This window comes from Dermacentor andersoni, chromosome 1, assembly GCF_023375885.2.
Source record: "Dermacentor andersoni chromosome 1, qqDerAnde1_hic_scaffold, whole genome shotgun sequence".
Taxonomy (NCBI): domain Eukaryota; kingdom Metazoa; phylum Arthropoda; class Arachnida; order Ixodida; family Ixodidae; genus Dermacentor; species Dermacentor andersoni.
The window spans coordinates 117,821,685-117,840,353 of record NC_092814.1 but is presented as its reverse complement, the minus strand read 5'-3'; the positions used below and the strand labels follow the sequence as shown (position 1 = coordinate 117,840,353).

Here is an 18,669-nt window from a genome sequence, read left to right as displayed (position 1 = left end):
AGCAACAAATCTAGCATAAATGTGGGCACTGTTTATGGAAGTAGAATTTGTAATGTTGGCCTGATGCAATCCTTTCCAAATAAAACCACAACCTTTTCACGCCCTCATATTTTTATCTTTATATGACAAGTGCGCATATGTGCATTCAAGTAACCAAGAAGAATACTTGTCAGAAAAAGAATAAAAGTCCACACAATAATGGATACCTTTCCGTGCCCAGCTGCTGTTATAGCAGGTGTTCTAGCCAGCCTCTCAATCAAAGTCATGTCTTCTATAGGTGCTTTATGCAATGCTTTAGCACTTTTAAAGAAGCACATAACAGCTCAAAAACTTCTTCAGCCTTATTCCATGTGCCACTTGTTTATTGCTTTACAACTTATTGCCTGCACTTTATTCTGCCTGAGAGGCATTTTATGCCGCATGTTCAGGAGATTGTTTTGAACTCCGCATTAAAAAAGGAAAAATAATTTAACTACAAACCTGATTGTCAGATTTTTTTCTTTTCTGTTAAATGTAGGGTTCAGCCTTTTCAGTTCTTAATTTTTAGTATTCAGCATACATTTTTGTTTTTACCTGCTCTATCTCAGAACACAATTTTCGCTTTCTATTGGATACTTCTTTTTCACACTCAAAAGTTTAGTGTCTTCTTTCACAAAAAATTTTACTCACAGAAAAACTTATTCTTTATATATGTGTGCATTTATATATATCTCTCAGGCACTGTGTGCACACTTGTGCAAACCAGGATAATGCATCAAAAGCCACAGTGCTGATGAAAATGGTGATATTTAAAATGTGTCACACACATCCTGAAACACTTCTGACTGGACCTGTGCTGCAAGCTTGAATAGTATGTGTAAAGTTCTTTAGGAAAATGAGTTGTAATGTAGATGGGTCAGTGCTTCCTCTCAGTGTCACAATGTCATCATGTAGTAGGTTCCTTACTTTTGTTGTCTTCCACAATGTTTTATATCAGGGATATCTTTCAAGTGGCTGGACAGTTGCTTTCCAAGTATGCCAGACATGAAATACTTGTTTCGCTTATCTGGCACCCATGTAGAAGGTCTTCGCATTCAGTCCTCATTATGTAAAACTCACTGAAGCGTATTTCACTGCAATGTAATGAAACACATACATAATAAAATATGCTTCAGTGAGTTATAACTGAAAATTCTTCATCACAGGGAATCAGTCGCAGCACAATCACTTTATCCTAAGCTAACAATGACAATAAAACTACTACTTGGGCAAGTTGGTTTATACGTAGTGAAGCCATTGTAGTGCAAAGGAACATGTAAGAGGACAGGGCACCATGGGTGCTAACTCGCAAGTGGTTTACTGGGTCATCCGAGAAAAATAGGAAATAATAGATACACACAGTATAGTGCATGTGTACATGTTCTTCGTGGCAATGTAAAAGAAAATTCGAGAAGGCAAGTCTCGCAACCAACTAAGCAGATCGACATGTCGCTAACACAATCTGTGCCTCTTGTTTTAATGTGATAAGCTTCCAAAAGTTCACGAGCGGTAGTATCTTTACTTCTGCCTAGAATCTTAAGCTTATGCAACCATGGTTTACAATGGCAGGCGAGGCAGTGTGCAGGAAGATGCGCACTAAAGGCAATGTACATCTGCCTGCGCATTGCCTGGCCTGCAAGTGTGAACTGTGTTTGCGTAAGCTTAAGATTCTAGGCAGAAGTTAGGATACTACTGCTCGTGAACTTTTGGAAGCTTATCACATTATAAAAAGAGGCACAGATTGCATTAGCAACACGTCGATCTGCTTATTTGGCTGCAAGACTTGCCTTTTCGAATTTTCTTTTTCTTTGCCACGAAAAACATCTACACACGCACTAGTATACTGTGGGTACCTATTATTTCCTATTTTTCTCGGGTGACCCAGTAAACCAGTTGCGAGTTAGCACCCATGGTGCCCTGTCCTCTTTTTTGTCCATGTTCCTTTGCACTACAATGGCTTCAATAACAATGACAAGTAGTGCCCATCCTTGATCACTTACCGAGTTCAACAGTAACCAGACGAATAACACAGGTTAAGTAGACAATAAAATGTTTGTCCAATTTAAAAAAAAGATAGTGAACACAAGGCTCCTCTCCCATGCCCCCAACCTCATGCCTTCCATCAAGCCAAAACTAGGCCAGGATAACATCATGATGGCATCACAATGCTATCCCTTTTTATGCTTTATCATGCAGTGGTCTAAGCAGCACTCCACCCACAGTTTCACTGGGATCTGCCAGCCATGAATGGTGGGTGATAAGCAAGGAAGAGAATCGGGCAAAAGTAATCTTTACATCATACTGGCACCAGACACTGGCCATGGTCGCATAACCAATGAGAGCCTTGCTTTTCAAGAACTGTAAAATCTTGGTAGGAATTTTTTACTTCTATTGTGAACATTGACTTTAGAATGTACAGGCCATTAAAGGCAAATCTTGCTAGTTTTTCTGAAGTATGTGTTTCTACCACACTTTGAGCAGCGTGAATTGCTGCAACTGTCAGCGACTAGCTTGTGGTGGGTTTTTCTGCCACTAATTATTTAGCTAGTAGGTGTAAACTGGCAGTTTCACAGCATCATATTGGCTTCTACTGTTGCTCAAAAGCAAAGCACAGTTCTAGTGCCTTTTCTACTATGATGAACGGGTGTTTCAGTCTTGTTTCCTTAAGGTTCAATGAACTTCTTTTTTTTTTTTCTGGTGGCAGACAAGAAAAAAACATTAATATTCTTTTTTTAAGAAAGGCAGTTCCGAAGATGGCTAGTTACTGCATTAGCAGCCAACACATTAAGGGGACAAAATGATTAACTGGAAAACACTGCCAAAGAAATGAAATTCAAAAAAGGTGAGAACGTGTGCCGGTTGGTGTGCCATAGCTATGATTTTGAAAAACCAGTGCCAGTACAAAGCACAAGGCAATGAAAGGACACACACAGGGTGCTCTGTGCGTCCTCTCTTAGCCTTGAGCTTCGTCTTAGCGCTGGTATTCCGAAATCTAAGCTAGTCTCAGAGACACTGAATAAAAGCCAAGTCAATATCGTCATCCCTAATTAAACTATTCATCATAAATGGCGTCAGACATAGCGATTACCAAGTTCATTCCTGCTGTAACTTGACGTCAATAAGTTCACATGACGCTAAATGAGTATGCGCCGAAGACAACGCAATCATAACCGTTTAAACATTAGAGCAAAACCCGCGACTTTTAGCTGTATTCTCTGTCTAGCATTGCGTGTATTACGAGCGTGGACGCATTTGTAAGGATCAGCGTTTTTCCTCTAATCTGCAACCTTCAGATAAAATGCGGCAATGGGGCACCACAGATCTAAGGCGCAGAGCAAAGCAAGAGCATCCGGTTTCAAATGTCGCGTAGATGCGCGCCATGCTTTTTTATAAGCTGTTCTTAAAGTACCCACCTGCAATGTCGTTGGCAAATGCCTTAAATATCGGAGAGAATTTGATGCAGTGGCCGCACCAGTGGTTGTAGAACTGTACAAGCCAAGCATTCTCCTTGTTGAGGATAACCTTATGGAAAGTCAACGTATTGAGGACCTGGAGCGGCATGGAAGGATCGTACAAGCTCGCAGATCCAAGCGTGGAATTCACGCTGCCCAAAAGCAGGATCCCAGCGCCCAGCAAAAATAATAACATAATACTACCACTCATTCCCATACGCCGTGGCGTGAACAAGCTAACACTTCATCCCAGCAGCAAAAAGCAGACAGCCGAGAAGTAAGTCCCTACGTTCACGCATGCAACAGCCGACACAGGGATAACCGCGCAGTGAGAAGGCAAAGTGGAGAAATAACGCGAAATCAAAAGTGAAAAGGCACAGTGCGACCTCTGCGTTCATTTACACGTCATGCAAACACGTACAAAATGTACCTCAATTTTGTTCCATCTCCTTTGCGAACAAAAGAGAAAATAATTTAACAAACAATGTTTTTTTTTTCCGGCGCTTGAGCAATACACGATGGAAAATTAGACGGAGTGGAAGTGCTGACCAAAAACGAGAAGACGGAATCCGTCCAAGGCATGGCCAAAACAGTTTCGATTCCCGGACATGTGTTAGTGGCGGTGTTTACTGCAGTGCTTGAATATTATTGTGATCCTGTCGGTCGTTTTTATTGCTCACAATGGTATTAGATACATTCAACTTAAATGTTGGAGTGCTTGGACATGTGGACAGTGGGAAGACGTCTCTGGCAAAATCCCTGAGCACGACGGCGAGCACAGCGTGCTTCGACAAGAACCCTCAGAGTCAGTCGCGCGGCATCACACTCGATCTCGGTTTCTCGTCTTTTCAAGTAGAAGCTCCCGAGCACTTGCAGAGCCAGTGCCGACATCTTCACTTCACTCTTGTCGACTGCCCTGGACATGCTTCGCTCATACGTACAATTATTGGCGGTAAATAATTCCGATCTGTTGCTCAAACCGCACATGCGAGACGTTTTGATGATACTGTCCTCGATATCAAGGCTGAATCTCTAATAGTGGCTTAACATATACTCAAGTATCGTAACAGCTACGAAAAACTGTACACATTTTGCAGATAATGTATTTTTTTAAAAAAAGGTGCATGTTAAGAACACTTAACTACGACAAAGAAAAGCCGATCTAAGGATGTGCTCGACGCCACTATAATGTTGTACTTGAAAATAAGCTCTGATAGGCAGGGGTGCTTCAATACAGATATTACTTCTTGGTCCATGGTAGAGTGTATAAGCGCGACTGGACGAGGACGTCGAAAGAAACAGATACACAGACACAGCGCTTCACTTTCAACTACAGATTTTATTTTCGCACGCATCGATAAATATATACCATGCGAGCGGAAACAAACGTAACAGCAAAAAAGAACATTGAGTGGTGCATTTCGTTGAACCGAACACGTGTGCAAGGCAAGGGAAAACCTGTACTACAATGGTTACAAAGATAAACCGAGGAATCGTAACTCCTTTTCCGATAGTGACACGGAAGGCTTGCTTACGCACTTTTGCTCAAATTTTGCAATCTCGTAGGCCTCTACAATCTCTGAATACTTTGTTTAGCTCAAAAAACAACAGACACAAGAAAGACGACAGGTCAAGGCGCTACTCTCAACTGACATCATTTTATTGCGTCACTCCTTTATAGACCGCTCAAACTGGAGGAACATGCGCAGTGAGCACCATGTGGTGGAGCCACCAACATCCGATCCCAAGAGCGCACTCATGCGACAGAATCTAAAAAAACAAATTCAGCGCTGTACAAGGTTAAGGAAGGCACACTAATGCACTGTGACCCCAATGACTGAATGAAAAATGCTTCCGATAACTCTCGGGCGGTGGTGTCACAGCTCTTTTTCAAAATCGTGGTATCACGAAACATGGGTTTGCACTTGCATGTTTTACAATGCTGAGCCAAATGGGAACCTGTGCCTGTTGGTATGGATCGCTCATGTTCTGTAAGGCGCTCGTTAACGCAGCGGCCTGACTGCCCTACATACACTTTGCCACATGACAAGGGAATCTTATAAACCACACCGACGCTGCAATCTACAGACTTCACGTGGTTTTTTTTTACAATCAGGTTTTTTACTTGTTTTGAAAATACGGCTGCACAACATGGACAGTTTCTGAGGAGCGGAAAACACTACCAGAATTTGGTATCTAGCGGCGACATTCTTTAGATTGTGAGCCACTCTGTGGCAATACGGCACAACTTCAGGCCTATTCTTTTGTATGATGCAGTTACTTTTGTGCCGCTTCCGTTTCAGTTTCTGAAGCAATACCTCCGAGACTGACGTCACCACCACACTTGGGTAACCAGCAGCCTGCAGCCTATTTAACTGTGCAATGAAACTCATGTTCGCAGAGTGATGACAAGATTTCATTAAGGAAGATTAAGGAAGAAAGTAACTGCATCACACAAAAGAAGAGGCCTGAAGTTGTGCCGTATTGCCACAGAGTGGCTCACAATCTAAAGAATGTCGCCGCTAGATACCAAATTCCGGTAGTGTTTCGCTCCTCAGAAACTGTCCATGTTGTGCAGCCGTATTTCCAAAACAAGTAAAAAACCTGATTGTAATAAAAACCACGTGAAGTTTGTAGATTGCAGCGTCGGTGTGGTTTATAAGATTCCCTTGTCATGTGGCAAAGTGTATGTAGGGCAGTCAGGCCGCTGCGTTAACGAGCGCCTTAGAGAACATGAGCAATCCATACCAACAGGCACAGGTTCCCATTTGGCTAAGCATTGTAAAACATGCAAGTGCAAACCCATGTTTCGTGATACCACGATTTTGAAAAATAGCCGTGACACCACCGCCCGAGAGTTATCGGAAGCATTTTTCATTCAGTCATTGGGGTCACAGTGCATTAGTGTGCCTTCCTTAACCTTGTACAGTGCTGAATTTGTTTTTTTAGATTCTGTCGCATGAGTGCGCTCTTGGGATCGGATGTTGGTGGCTCCACCGCATGGAGCTCACTGCGCATGTTCCTCCAGTTTGAGCGGTCTATAAAGGAGTGACGCAATAAAATGATGTCAGTTGAGAGTAGCGCCTTGACCTGTCGTCTTTCTTGTGTCTGTTGTTTTTTGCGCTAAACAAAGTATTCATGGATTCGCACCAACTAGCCCACCAACGCATTGTGCTGAACTATCTCTACAATCTCCCTCGTCATCCTGCTATGAGCCTTGTACAGAATGGACGTGCTCTCAAACATGGGTTTGCAGGAACAATCTCCGCAGTGAATACCCAAATGACCTGAGATTACCTTAGTGACGTTATATTGATGCTCTTTTAATCTCTCGTTGATGCATCTGCCGGTTTGACCAATATACGTTCTTCCGCATGAAAGTGGGATGGCATAGACAACGTTATGAGTACAGGTTACAAATTGTTTGCGATGTTGGGTAGAAGATGCGTGCCTTTTGTTATTCTCTGTGTTAACCTGTTTGCATAGCTTCTGTAGACGCTCAGGGGCAGAGAAAACCACGTCTACCCCCGATTTCGCCGCTATTCTTCTGAGATTATGTGAAATGGAATGAATGTATGGTACCACAGCAATTTTCTTTGCTCTAGCATTGGCACTGCTTGCATTCGACGCGTTTTTGCACTTCTTGCTTAAGCCCTCCGCGACAGAAGTTAGCATACGCATCGGGTAACCAGAATCTGCCAGGCGCTTGGCCTGCTCTTTGAAACTGGCTTCCATTTTGTGGTCACGCGACTTCGTCAGAGAATTGTTGAAACACGATGTTGCTACTGCGCGTTTTACAAGTTTTGAATGAGCGGAATTAAATGGTAGGACTGGCTTGTTGCTTCTCGGATGATAACTCCAGCATGTCATTTGTGGATAAAAGTATAATCCCGAGTCTGAAAACCTTATGAAATTGCCTATGGGGACTTCATGTGTCAAAAACAATGGGGACAACACTTTAATGCTACTTGGCAGAAACATGTAGCGACGTACTTACAAAAGCATTTAAAGCTCTTGCCACTCGACGACCCAAAGACAGGTAGCTGCGTTTCTGCTTTTGATGTGCTGATTTTGTGGCAGGCGTCACAAAATAGGGTCACGATGACGTCATGATAATAGTTCTTAAAAGGCCAGTACAAATCATGAGTCAAATACTTAACATGGCAATGCAGTTCTGTACCTGCAACCTGTCAACTCTGGTTGAAATATTTTAAAAAGTGTTGTAACACCGCAAAGCCCACCGTATCAGTTTTGACACAATGAATTTGATGCCTAAAAACCCCGATTTAAGTGCTGGAAACCCAATATAGAGCCCATACTAGCATTTTGGCTGTGCTGGAGGGAGTTGTTAGTTGTGGATAGTTCAGCAAATCAATTACTAATTAAGTAATTACCATACTCATAATACATTTATTAAATTATGATTTCACTGTTTTCTTCGTGCAAGTATACTCTCCCTTGCCAGAAATAAATGTGAACAAACTGTTTTAATTTTCTTCGATGTACATGGAATTGTGGTTGGGCTTTGTGGGATTAAAAGAGGGTACAAGATACTACCAAAAGGGAGAGGGGGGTATTAAGTTACTGTACCAAATACTGCTTTGTAAAAGCATTTCTAAAATGCCAAAATAACCACAAGAGTATTTAAAATGCAGTGTATGGTATTTCATATATGTACAAGTTTGCACTTTATATCCTAATGAAATCGAAGAAGAATTGCAGAAAAAAAAAAAAAAAAACATGCCACTGCTTGGCACCATACCGATGATTCTTGTGTGCAGTGCTCAATGAGATTATCTTGAGCGATGGCTGGCGAAGGGGTGTATTCTGTAAGTGTCCACTTAGTGGGCATGTCCATTTCTTCTACTGCTGAAGTTCTGATTGACTGGAGGTGCCTTTCTCTTTCTCATGTGTACCCCAGCCCAGGCAATCAGAACATCAGCAGCAGATGAAATGGACATGCCCACTAGGTGGACTCTTACACACTACCCCCCATCCTCTACTAGTTCTTTACAGCCACTGTTATAGCTCATTGGGAGAGCACCAGTTGTGCGTGATCTCTTTTAAAATATAAACACATTGTTTTCCCACTTCTGTTAGGTGAGGAAATAACATTTGTTGTACACTGAATTTTTTTTTTCACTGAAAGTAGGCTTTTTCGGCTTGTTCGTGTAATGAACCTCTTGTTTTCATGACTTCACTAACCAAAAGAAAAGCAGTGCTGAGAAATTTGTGTTCCAATTGCCTCACCTCAGCATAATTGGCGTACCATCTGGCTCTCTTTGGAAAGTTCTTTGACAGATTAGGTAACTTTTGCATTTATTTGGACCTACTGTATTAACGCCCTGTGTCTATAAATCGCATTGGCTTAACCTTTTCTGTTACCTCTTAGTAGCATTGTTGACAATAGAACCATTACCCACAACAACAAAAGTGGCACAGTGTACAGGACATGACGAGAGGGCAAGAAATGATATTACTAAACTGTCAGCCAAATGTTTATTGTGAAAGGAGTACTGACACATATTTTGAAAGATTTAAAAATCCCTCTCTCTCTCTCTCTCTATATATATATATATATTGGAAATTACTATTAAAGTAAGTGAAGTAGGCTGGAAAGGCTTCTTTCAGTTATATTTATATTTAACAGACATAGACCTGTTTATCAATCACACATGGTGAACCGTGGGGGCCTGAAAAGTTGTTTGAATTTGCATTTGTTTCTTGCAACTATATAAAATCTCAAGATGATACAGGGACAAAAGGTAATGAGTGCCTGACGGAGGTCCCAGATCCTGCTCAGTAGAAGCAGTACAGTGTACATAAAATGTGCACATTTGCTACAAACAATTTTAGTAATAAAACAAAGGATTGTACTTGTTGTTTAAGTCAACAGCACAAATGTATCACTAATTTAGGTAATAGTTTTGTCAAGCTTATACACAATGAAGTACAATCAACATAAATTACTTGCAATATTCACAAGAAAAAAAGACATAGAAAGATATAAAAAAATAAATATATATATGACTTCCATTAGAAAATTTGCCCGCTTTGAAGCACTTCTTGTTGGGAATTTTTAAAAAGCCAGTCGTTCATCAACACATATGTTACTCTGCCATAACATTTACCAGGGGGTCCTCCCTGCCCTCCCCAGTCACTTTCCACTAGATTTAATATCGGTTGAGTTCACAGTTCTCCTGGAGCAACTGGGTAAATTCTTTTGTTCGCAAAATGCATTGATAAAGCTATGGATTGGTTGCATGCTTAATTTACTGCAAATGTCATAATTAGTCCCCTATCTTAGACATATTGCCCATAATGCGCCCTTTATTTTTGCCAAATATAAACAAAATGTTGTGTTTAGTTCACCAAGGACATTGATCAAACCGAGTCAGAACATGTTATGAAACCTCAAGATAGGGAAAGGAAAACGATGGCTCAGTAATTATTTGCACCGCTTCTGATCAGACCAGGAATGGAAAAATTTTGTCGCACATTGCATTTACCATGTCCCCCCTCCCCTTTGCACAAAATATAAACCTGTTGTAACCTACAGCTATGTCAGGACACTGGGGAGCATAGCTGATAACAACCATATCACACGCTTGAACACTTGAATAAGTAATTTTTTACAAAGTTTATGTTTGGTCCAACTGCATTTAACTTCGCACATAGAGTTTCCATAGCGTACCACTAATTTGTGCTAAATTTGGTCTTGGTGGCTTTTAGAGTTCTGCCAGGGCAGCGGGCTCAATACTTCCCCGTTCATCAGACGCGCTTATAACAATCTAGGGGGTTTGCATACATACTTTATTGCGAAAGCCCCAATTATCCATCTATTTTGAATTTCACCTGCACATCACCCATTGACTTGCCCTTACAGCCACCAAACATAATGACACTGCCTCCTTCAATGAGGACACCAGGTGAAACTAATACACCACGCATTAAAAAAAAAGAGGTTTCAATAATTATTTATAACACTTCTAAATAAGGCACAAATGTTAAAACTACGCTACATATTGTACTTAAAATGCTGCCTGCTCCTTCAGAGTATAAAATATCTTATTAAATGCAGAGTTCTCTTGGGACTAGCTAATAGCAGCTGCATGATACTTTCGAACACTTGCTTACACTTTTTTAATGCTGTATTTGAACAACATGCATTTACCATCAAACATAAACTTAGCATGTTGTTCTCCTTACGTTTGCAAAATTTGACCTCAGTTGTAGTTGTAGTGATGCTAGCTTAGCCGTTTAAGTATTACACCGCTCGTAAAACGGGCTAATAACGCTTTGGACCGCTTGCATACATATTCTACTGGAAAATGAGCATTTAGCCCACCCATTTAGAACATTGCCTACACATTGGCCATACTTTACCTCAGATATAAACAAGGTGCCTTGTTAAGCAGCCCGAGGACACCGGAGAAACAAACTACGAATCTCGTATGATGCACGAAAATACATGGAAAAGCGGGGGTATAGTACGCTGATCCACAACACTTGCATGTAAAGCAGGAAAGTGAATGTTTCGCAACACATTGCGTTTAAAGTTCTCTCTAATGTCATGGAATTTCAACCGTCTCTTATACTGTTGTTTTAGGAGCCTGGAAAACATTTCGATTAGCAGCAGTATGAGACCCTGAAATGCTACAGTGAACAACTTTCTGCAAAGGCTGTAATGAGCCTACATAGAATAAACATTTGTTGCTCATCAGAACATTGATTCATACTTCCAATAAAAATAAATACCATGCCCCGCATATATATATATATATATATATATATATATATATATATTTTACTGAGGATGCTGAGGCAAAACAACTAAATGCTGTGTACAACGCATAAAAATTGGGAGAAAGGGACTATTCAGTAACTGTTTTCAAAACGCATAAGCAACCTACACAGTGCAAATTTTCAGTACACTTCACCAAAAAGTGACCCTCATTTTTAAAAATACAGAATATCTGCTATTTTTTGCTCCTGCCGGGAAACAAGTAATAGTCTACCTCTTATTTAGAAACAGCCTGAAAATGAAATTATGAGTGTCAGAAGTGACACATGGCTTTAGAAAAAATTCAAGTCAGTGTTCTATCGGTATTGACATGACACTGCGAATTCAACAAAGGTAACTTTCACAAGCATATCTACTATAAGTTGGGATTACGCAATAAAATTCGACAGTTACACCTGTAAAAGGTTTGATTAGATTTTTGATAGTGATGAGATACTGACAGATACTGATACTGACTACTTAATCTCTGGGCAGACTGAATAGTTCCAGCAATTGATAATCCAACGATATCACGCCGTAACGCGCACTAGTTGTTGGGCGTGGCTGATTATAATATTTTATCCTGACCTCCCACTCGACCGCAGGTTAAATGTAGGAAGCTGATTGTGTTTTCGAATACGGAGATAGTGGTCCCAAAAAACTGGGCCTGATTTAAGTTGCGCAAGCTGACATTTGTTAGCGCAAGAACTGCCCAGCACCAGGTGTTCTTCGCAACGAGCGCATATATGGCGAATCCTGTGCATCGTCCAATACAGGGCGTCCCGAGAAGGCACAAAAGGCAATCCTCGCTGGCCAAGCAGGGGATGCGTAGTGAAGAAAAGCATTACTTATGTGGTCACTCTATTAAGAAAGAAAATTTAGCTTCAGCAGTAGCTCTGTTGGACTTTTCAGTGTGCGGCCAAAAGCGGCCGCTTTCATAAATGTGTGTGGGGGGGGGGGGGCAAATGACATACTCTGCCCCACCACTTCTGACAGTGGGGGGGGGGTGCAAGTGCCCCCCCCCCAGTGGGTACACCTATGGTACAAACTGTACCACACGCTTGCCTATGTAAAAGGATTGCACCTATACTCTATCTCCGTAGTTCCTTGCAGCACTTCAGCTGCAAGGAGACTAAGAGCTTACTATAGCTTGCAACTGCAGCGCTCCTTAGCCAATAGGAAGGCTGACTGCTCCTCAAGATGTGTTCATCCACACCCTGTTGTCTACTCGGCACCTGCTTGTCATTTTGTTTATCTATGCTCCACGGTTAGTGAATTGGTGCAACAAATGTTTTGGCATTGTAACCATAAGCTGGTGTTTATATGAATGTGATAGTGGGGCTTTGTTTTAGCTGTATGCTTTCTCAACAGTTTCTTGTAGCCTCCTGAGCCACTAGTAAAGGCGAACGCCCTTATAACTGTTGTTCACCCATGCCACATCGTCTGCTTGGCATCTATATGGAGTTTGGTTAATGGTATCATTAGATACCATATTAGAGCAGGGTAAAAAAATTAATGATGCAGTGACCAATTAACCCTTTATAGTGTTCCACGTTGTCAGCTGATCACCAGTGCTAATGCTGTGGCATCACCTTCTAACTGAAAATCGAGCTACTTTTATGCCTCGGCACCGCCTCTGTAGTTGTAGCAGCATCAAACAAACAGTTCATCTCAATAATGGCAAAACATACCTACTGCTTCGCCCTCAGCATGAGATGAGATTAAGAGATGACAGATTTTACCAGGTATTTCTTGCTGTCAGGGCGGAGAGCTAGGGACAAGTGCATATTCATATTGCAGCGGGTGGTCTGGGCTATATAGGCACTGCCATGCTGCTATTTAATCACGGTTATGGTGGCTATTACAGTTATTGTCGGTAACCACCACAATAATTTGTGATGTGTGACATGCATGCACAAAGGGCTTAACATGTCACATATCGCTGTACTATACCATGTACCAAGCAAAAATAAAACTATCTAATCCTGCCATTAATAAGACAGTTGCACCCAAAACTACATTCCACTGCGCAGAATATTGCCTGTGTGCACCCCATACTTTCAGCAGTGCTGCAAGTTATGTGTGAGATAGAGTATAGTGAGTGAAGGATGGGAAACACATACTTCAATTTGATACTGAAGTTAGTCTTAGAATTCCTGGCTTGGTGTCATCGACGTTATCGTGACATCATGACGCAAAGCAATACTTGCTGGCATTGTGTAGTAACAATGCTGTATATGATGATCTTGCTTGTCAAAAAGCAAGGGTGCTGCTGACAATCTGGCAGTGCTCGCATGCGGTAGCCACAGCAAGCACAGGAATGGAGTGAGCCACTGCGTCATGATGTCATGATGCATCCACCCCTTGGGTACCAAAACCATGACTGGTTTGTAGAAACAAGTATTACAAAAATGATTTATGTCAATTTATGTCACTGTGATGCTTGCCAGTGTATTTTATAATGTTTAGAAGGTTTAGACCTTCATTTAATGCAAGAAAATGAGAAGTTGAAAATGACATGTCAGTACCCCTTTAAAGTCTGCAATATATGCTCATTTCACTTAGGACAAATGTGTGTAGCTTTGTCATGTCCTTTATGCACATTTATTTTTGCAGTCTTAAACCAGGCATCTAGTTAGGCTTCTTATGAGATTCATTCATTTTACATGAACTTCCTCAGGTAGCAGGAAGTGCTGCATTTGCAATTCATATTGTTGGTGTCGCATGGCAGCATCTGTATGTAGCCATTCATTTCACATTGTGCAGGCTTTGTGCAGAGAAACTTGTGAGAGGGGTGGTTCTGGTTTTGTGCAAAGGTTGCTGGGCTTATTCTGCGCTACCACGGAACAGGCACGAATTAGTTACAAAGCATAGAGCGTATGCTTGATAAACTTGCGCTGACATCATCGCAGCTGCCAAGCTGAAGCACAGCCAGCATGGTGAAAAACTTCACCCTAATCGATTATTTCTACCAGCGCTATGGAAGCTGTGAATGGTGCTCCAACATGGTCAGTACAGCATCACATGCAAGCTACCTATAAGCAGATTTGGGCTTGTTGCGTTATCCCTGTCACATTTAGTGTTCTGCAGTTATTTGTCACAATGTTTTTGGACTTGGGCTTGTTTACTTACTTTTGATTTGAAAAACGATAAGCGTGTGTAACATATATTCTTGCTTTCATATTTCTTCTAGTTTAATAACTTCTGCAGCTCCTCAACTTGTGCACTGATTCAAGTGTGCAGCTCTCGGAATGTGTAGAAAAAGTTATCACCATCATTGCTTAAGGTTACCATGGCAATCAGAGATGGTAAGAAGTTCTTAACCAGTTCAGATCAGTGTCTCAAATAAATTGATCAGTCTTTCAATATGCTCAGTTTTGAAATGGGTATTCTAGGTACAATGAATTCTTAAGTGTAATGAGAACTTTTAAAATAAACTGGCCAATATTAAGTTCCTCCTCATTGTGAGCTTATTTTTAGACACCGAACAACACTTCTTTGTGTTGTTTCAAGGCAGCTATCCACTTATTGGCCAGGCTAGATATGAGTACTTTGAAGAAATCACCCCAATTAGCACTCTTTTGCAACCATTTTCTGAAAAGCACATGTTTGCCGTCTGTTTCCAGGTGCCCAAATCATTGACTTGATTATGTTGGTGATAGATGTGACCAAGGGTATCCAGACTCAGACGGCTGAGTGCCTTGTCCTGGGTGAAATAACCTGCGACCACATGCTCTTGGTTCTCAACAAGATTGACCTGCTTCCAGAAGCTGACAGAGACAAGCAAATTGACAAGGTTATACTCTCTTTCCCACATCCTCCTCTGATGATAACTTTGTTACCTCTGTCAAATACCTGCCACCATATACCGCCTCTGGGTAAACATTAAAAGTAACTGAGTTGTATAATACTTGGTTTTTGCATGTTATACTTGTAAGATGCCCAGTAAACCACACTCTTTATAACAGTTAAAAAGAGCCCTGCAATATTGTAATGAAACTTGAAAATATCTTGTATATAAGAGATAGATTTCCTCACTGCAAAAATTTTTCCAAGTCATTTTGTATCAGGAAAGCTACGAAGAGCCAGAATTTGCTCTTTGCCGCCTTTGAGGCTTTCCTTCCCTTTCATCATTCCTGCTAAACAGGAAGCTGCTGTTCTCACTTGCAGTCATAGGGATGCACTCAAAGACAAATCACTGATGTTTTGCTTATTTTGAAGTATTGGGACTGACCTTCTGCTACATTTCTTATAACATTATATTAAAACAGTGACATGAAGGATGACAAGAATTTTGAATAGCCACAAGGAAGGACACATAAAGGAAGCACAAGCCTTCCTTTCTGCAGGATTGTACATTCTCCACTGTGTGGTGGTGAAGTACAGGCACTCACATTTCGATCAAGGCAGAATGTGAAAATACTCATGTACTTAGATTAAGGCGCACATTAAAGAACCTGAGATGGTTAAAGTTAGTACAGACCCCTTCACAGAACCGTCTTTCGCAGCCTCAGCATTGATTTTGGACGTTCAAACTTATCATTTGGTCAGTCAGGTTGATAGGCCAAGTCGGTCAGTTGGTGAGCATATTTAGTTACAATGGTATAAAAGTGTTGCAGGGTCCCTTTGGTATTTGTGTAGTCATACACATATTCATTTTATACTAGATTGATAATATTCTGATCAAAGTGCTAAGATGGTATCAGAATGTTTGTGAAATTGTATCGAAATCGTTTTCGGTTAGATTAATATCTTTGTTATATTTTCTTTATGAAGGAAATGTGCTTTACTCTTCATCTGTTAGCTCACACTTGTCCGTAACTGCATGCATATATGTCTAATTATGCATAAGTAAGCATGTGCTTACTCCGTATGTACATTAGCTCTGTTCTGGTACAGGTTATAGAGCCTCACTTAATGTGGGGACATAGGGCGGGAGTCTGGCGATGTGAACAGCATCGCTCGTGATGTTGGGAGGCACTGAAGACTGACCTACTGATGTAATCTCGTATGTCACGTCGGACAGTTCACATAAGATCTCGTATGGACCAGAATAGCAAGAAAGTAGTTTTTCCGACAAGCCAATGCGATGTGAAGTTGTCCAGGGAAGGACAAGGGAGCCATGTGAAAAATGGTGTTCTCGGTGCTGACAGTAGTAGCATCACTTTGAGAAGCTTGCAAGACTGCGAGACAATGACGGGCGACCTCTCGGGCTTGGGCAGCCAAGGCAATAACACCCGCTGTGGTTGCTCAGTGGTTATGGTGTTAGGCTGCTAAGTATGAGGTCGCGGGATCGAATCCCGGCCACGGCGGCCGCATTTCGATGGGGGTGAAATGCGAAAACACCCGTGTACTTAGATTTAGGTGCACGTTAAAGAACCCCAGGTGGTCGAAATTTCCGGAGTCCTCTACTACAGCGTGCCTCATAATCATAAAGTGGTTTTGGCACGTAAAACCCCATTATTTAATTTAATTACGGCAATACCATCATGGGTGTAATCAGTGCTTCGTGATTGTAGTTTGGAAGGGAGCAACGGGTCAAAGGGCAAGGTAGGGTTGCGGCCATACAAAAGCTAAAATGGTGACAATCCGGCAGTGTCGTGACAGGACGAGTTATATACAGAAGTGATGTATGGTAAAGCGTTGTGCCAGTCGCGGTGAATGTTGGAAACGTACATAGCCAGCATTTCAGTTAGTGTGTGGCTGAGCCGTTCGGTGAGGCCGTTCATTTGAGGGTGGTATGCAGTAGCAATCTCGTGTTTTGTAGAACAGGAGCGGAGCAGATCATTGATGACCTTTAATAGAAAGTAGTGGCCTCTATCCGTAAGTAACTGGCGAGGGGCGCCGTGGTGCAGGATGACGTTGTATAGTAAGAAGTCGGCGACATCTGTAGTGCAGCTGGTTGGCATCGCTCGCGTGGTGGCATATCTTATGGCATAATCTGTTGCTACAGAAACCCACTTCTTTCCTTTGATGAAAATTGGAAAAGGACCAAGGAAGTCGAGGCCCACATGAAAGGAGGGCTCTGTAGGGACATCGATAGGTTGAAGCAAACCAGCGAGAGGCATAGCAGGCGTCTTCCGGCGCTGATAAATGCCGGGCCAGAAGAAACGGCGCTATAGGCGGTTGTAAATGGGAGTAATGCCCAGATGTCCAGCAGTAGGAGTGTCGTGAGGTTGCTGGAGCATGGCCAGGCAGAGGTGCTTGGGAACAACTAGGGGGAGCTCCAGGCCATCAGGACGAACGCTACTACAGTATAATGTTCCAGCGTGCAAGGTGAAAATCTGGAGTGAAGGGTCATTGGTCAACAAGCTTAGGCGGTCCATAAGTGTTCGAAGAACAGGATCGTGGTGCTGCTTATCTTCGATACGGAGAAAGCCGGAGAGGGACAGAATACAGATGTCCAAGTCAGCATCGGAATCCTTCGACGGGATTGCGGGACAAGCAGTCAGCATGCTTATGCAGGCGCCCTGACTTATACATAATAGAAAGGTATATTTTTGCAGACACGATTCCCAATGTGCAAGTCGTCCATTTGGGTCCTTTAAAGAGGAGAGTCAGCAGAGGGTGTGATGATCGGTTATGATGCACAAGCTCCGACCGAAAAGGTACGGTTGAAATTTTGCAACCACCGATACGAGGGTGAGATTCCCTCTCAGTGATGGTGTAATTTCACTCGGGCATGAAATGAAGGCGGCTGGCATAAGCGATGACACAGTCCTGGCACTGTTCATGCTAAACGCGAGGACAGTGCCGATGCCATGGCCACTCGCGTCAGTTCTACTTCGGTGGGCACAGAAGGTTCAAAGTGTGGCAGAATCGGCGAAGTTGTAAGCCACTCAATCAGGGCACAGAAGGCTTTCTCTTGTCTTGGTTCTCAAGCGAAAGAGACGTCTTTCTTAAGATCAGTGAGAGGGTGAGTGATGTTGGCAAATTTTTTCACAAATCACTGGAAATAAGAGCATAAGTTCATAAAACTGCGGACATCTTTTGTTGAACACGGTACAGGAAAATTAAGCATGGCGTGAACTTTCTGTGGATCAGGTTGGATTCTTGTGGCGTTTACGAGATGTCCGAGCATAGTAATTTTGTGGCCACCAAAATGGCACTTGGAAGATTTTAGCTGAAGGCCAGCACTGTTAAACACGGAGAGGATGGTCATGAGGCACTGCAGGTGGCTCTCAAAGTTTCGGGAAAACACAATCGCATCGTCGAGGTAACAGAGGTATTTGACCACTTCAAGCCGCGCAGAAGAGAGCCCATGATGCGCTCAAATGTAGTTGGCTCATTGCATAATCCAAAGGGCATGACTTTGAATTGGTGCAGAATGTCCATTGTGACGAAGGCAGTTTTCTTATGTTCCATCGCGTCTTCGCTAATCTTCCAATAGGCAGAACAGAGGTCAATTGGTGAAAA

The 18,669-nt window shown here is 42.1% G+C and overlaps 2 protein-coding genes across 6 annotated transcripts in view; one reads left to right on the top strand and one right to left on the bottom strand.

The window, feature by feature from the left end:
• Nucleotides 1-3,687, bottom strand: part of LOC126543883 (sulfhydryl oxidase 1-like) — a 102,636-nt gene extending 98,949 nt beyond the window's left edge. Inside the window, exon 1 of one of the 2 annotated variants that reach the window (XM_050191015.3) lies at nt 3,432-3,687. In XM_050191015.3, coding sequence (XP_050046972.1) covers nt 3,432-3,687 — 256 coding nt within the window. Of the gene's footprint in view, nt 1-945; nt 1,078-3,431 lie in introns of those variants that run through there. The other variant, XM_055061940.2, reaches the window with a different exon arrangement.
• eEFSec (eukaryotic translation elongation factor, selenocysteine-specific) overlaps nt 3,662-18,669 on the top strand; it is an 85,758-nt gene continuing 70,750 nt past the window's right edge. For 2 of the 4 annotated variants that reach the window (XM_050191018.3, XM_050191020.3), the window contains exons 1-2: nt 4,054-4,422; nt 14,880-15,049. In XM_050191018.3, coding sequence (XP_050046975.1) covers nt 4,152-4,422; nt 14,880-15,049 — 441 coding nt within the window. In that variant the 5' untranslated portion in view covers nt 4,054-4,151. Of the gene's footprint in view, nt 3,748-4,053; nt 4,423-14,446; nt 14,562-14,879; nt 15,050-18,669 lie in introns of those variants that run through there. The other 2 variants (XM_055061941.2, XM_055061943.2) reach the window with 2 other exon arrangements.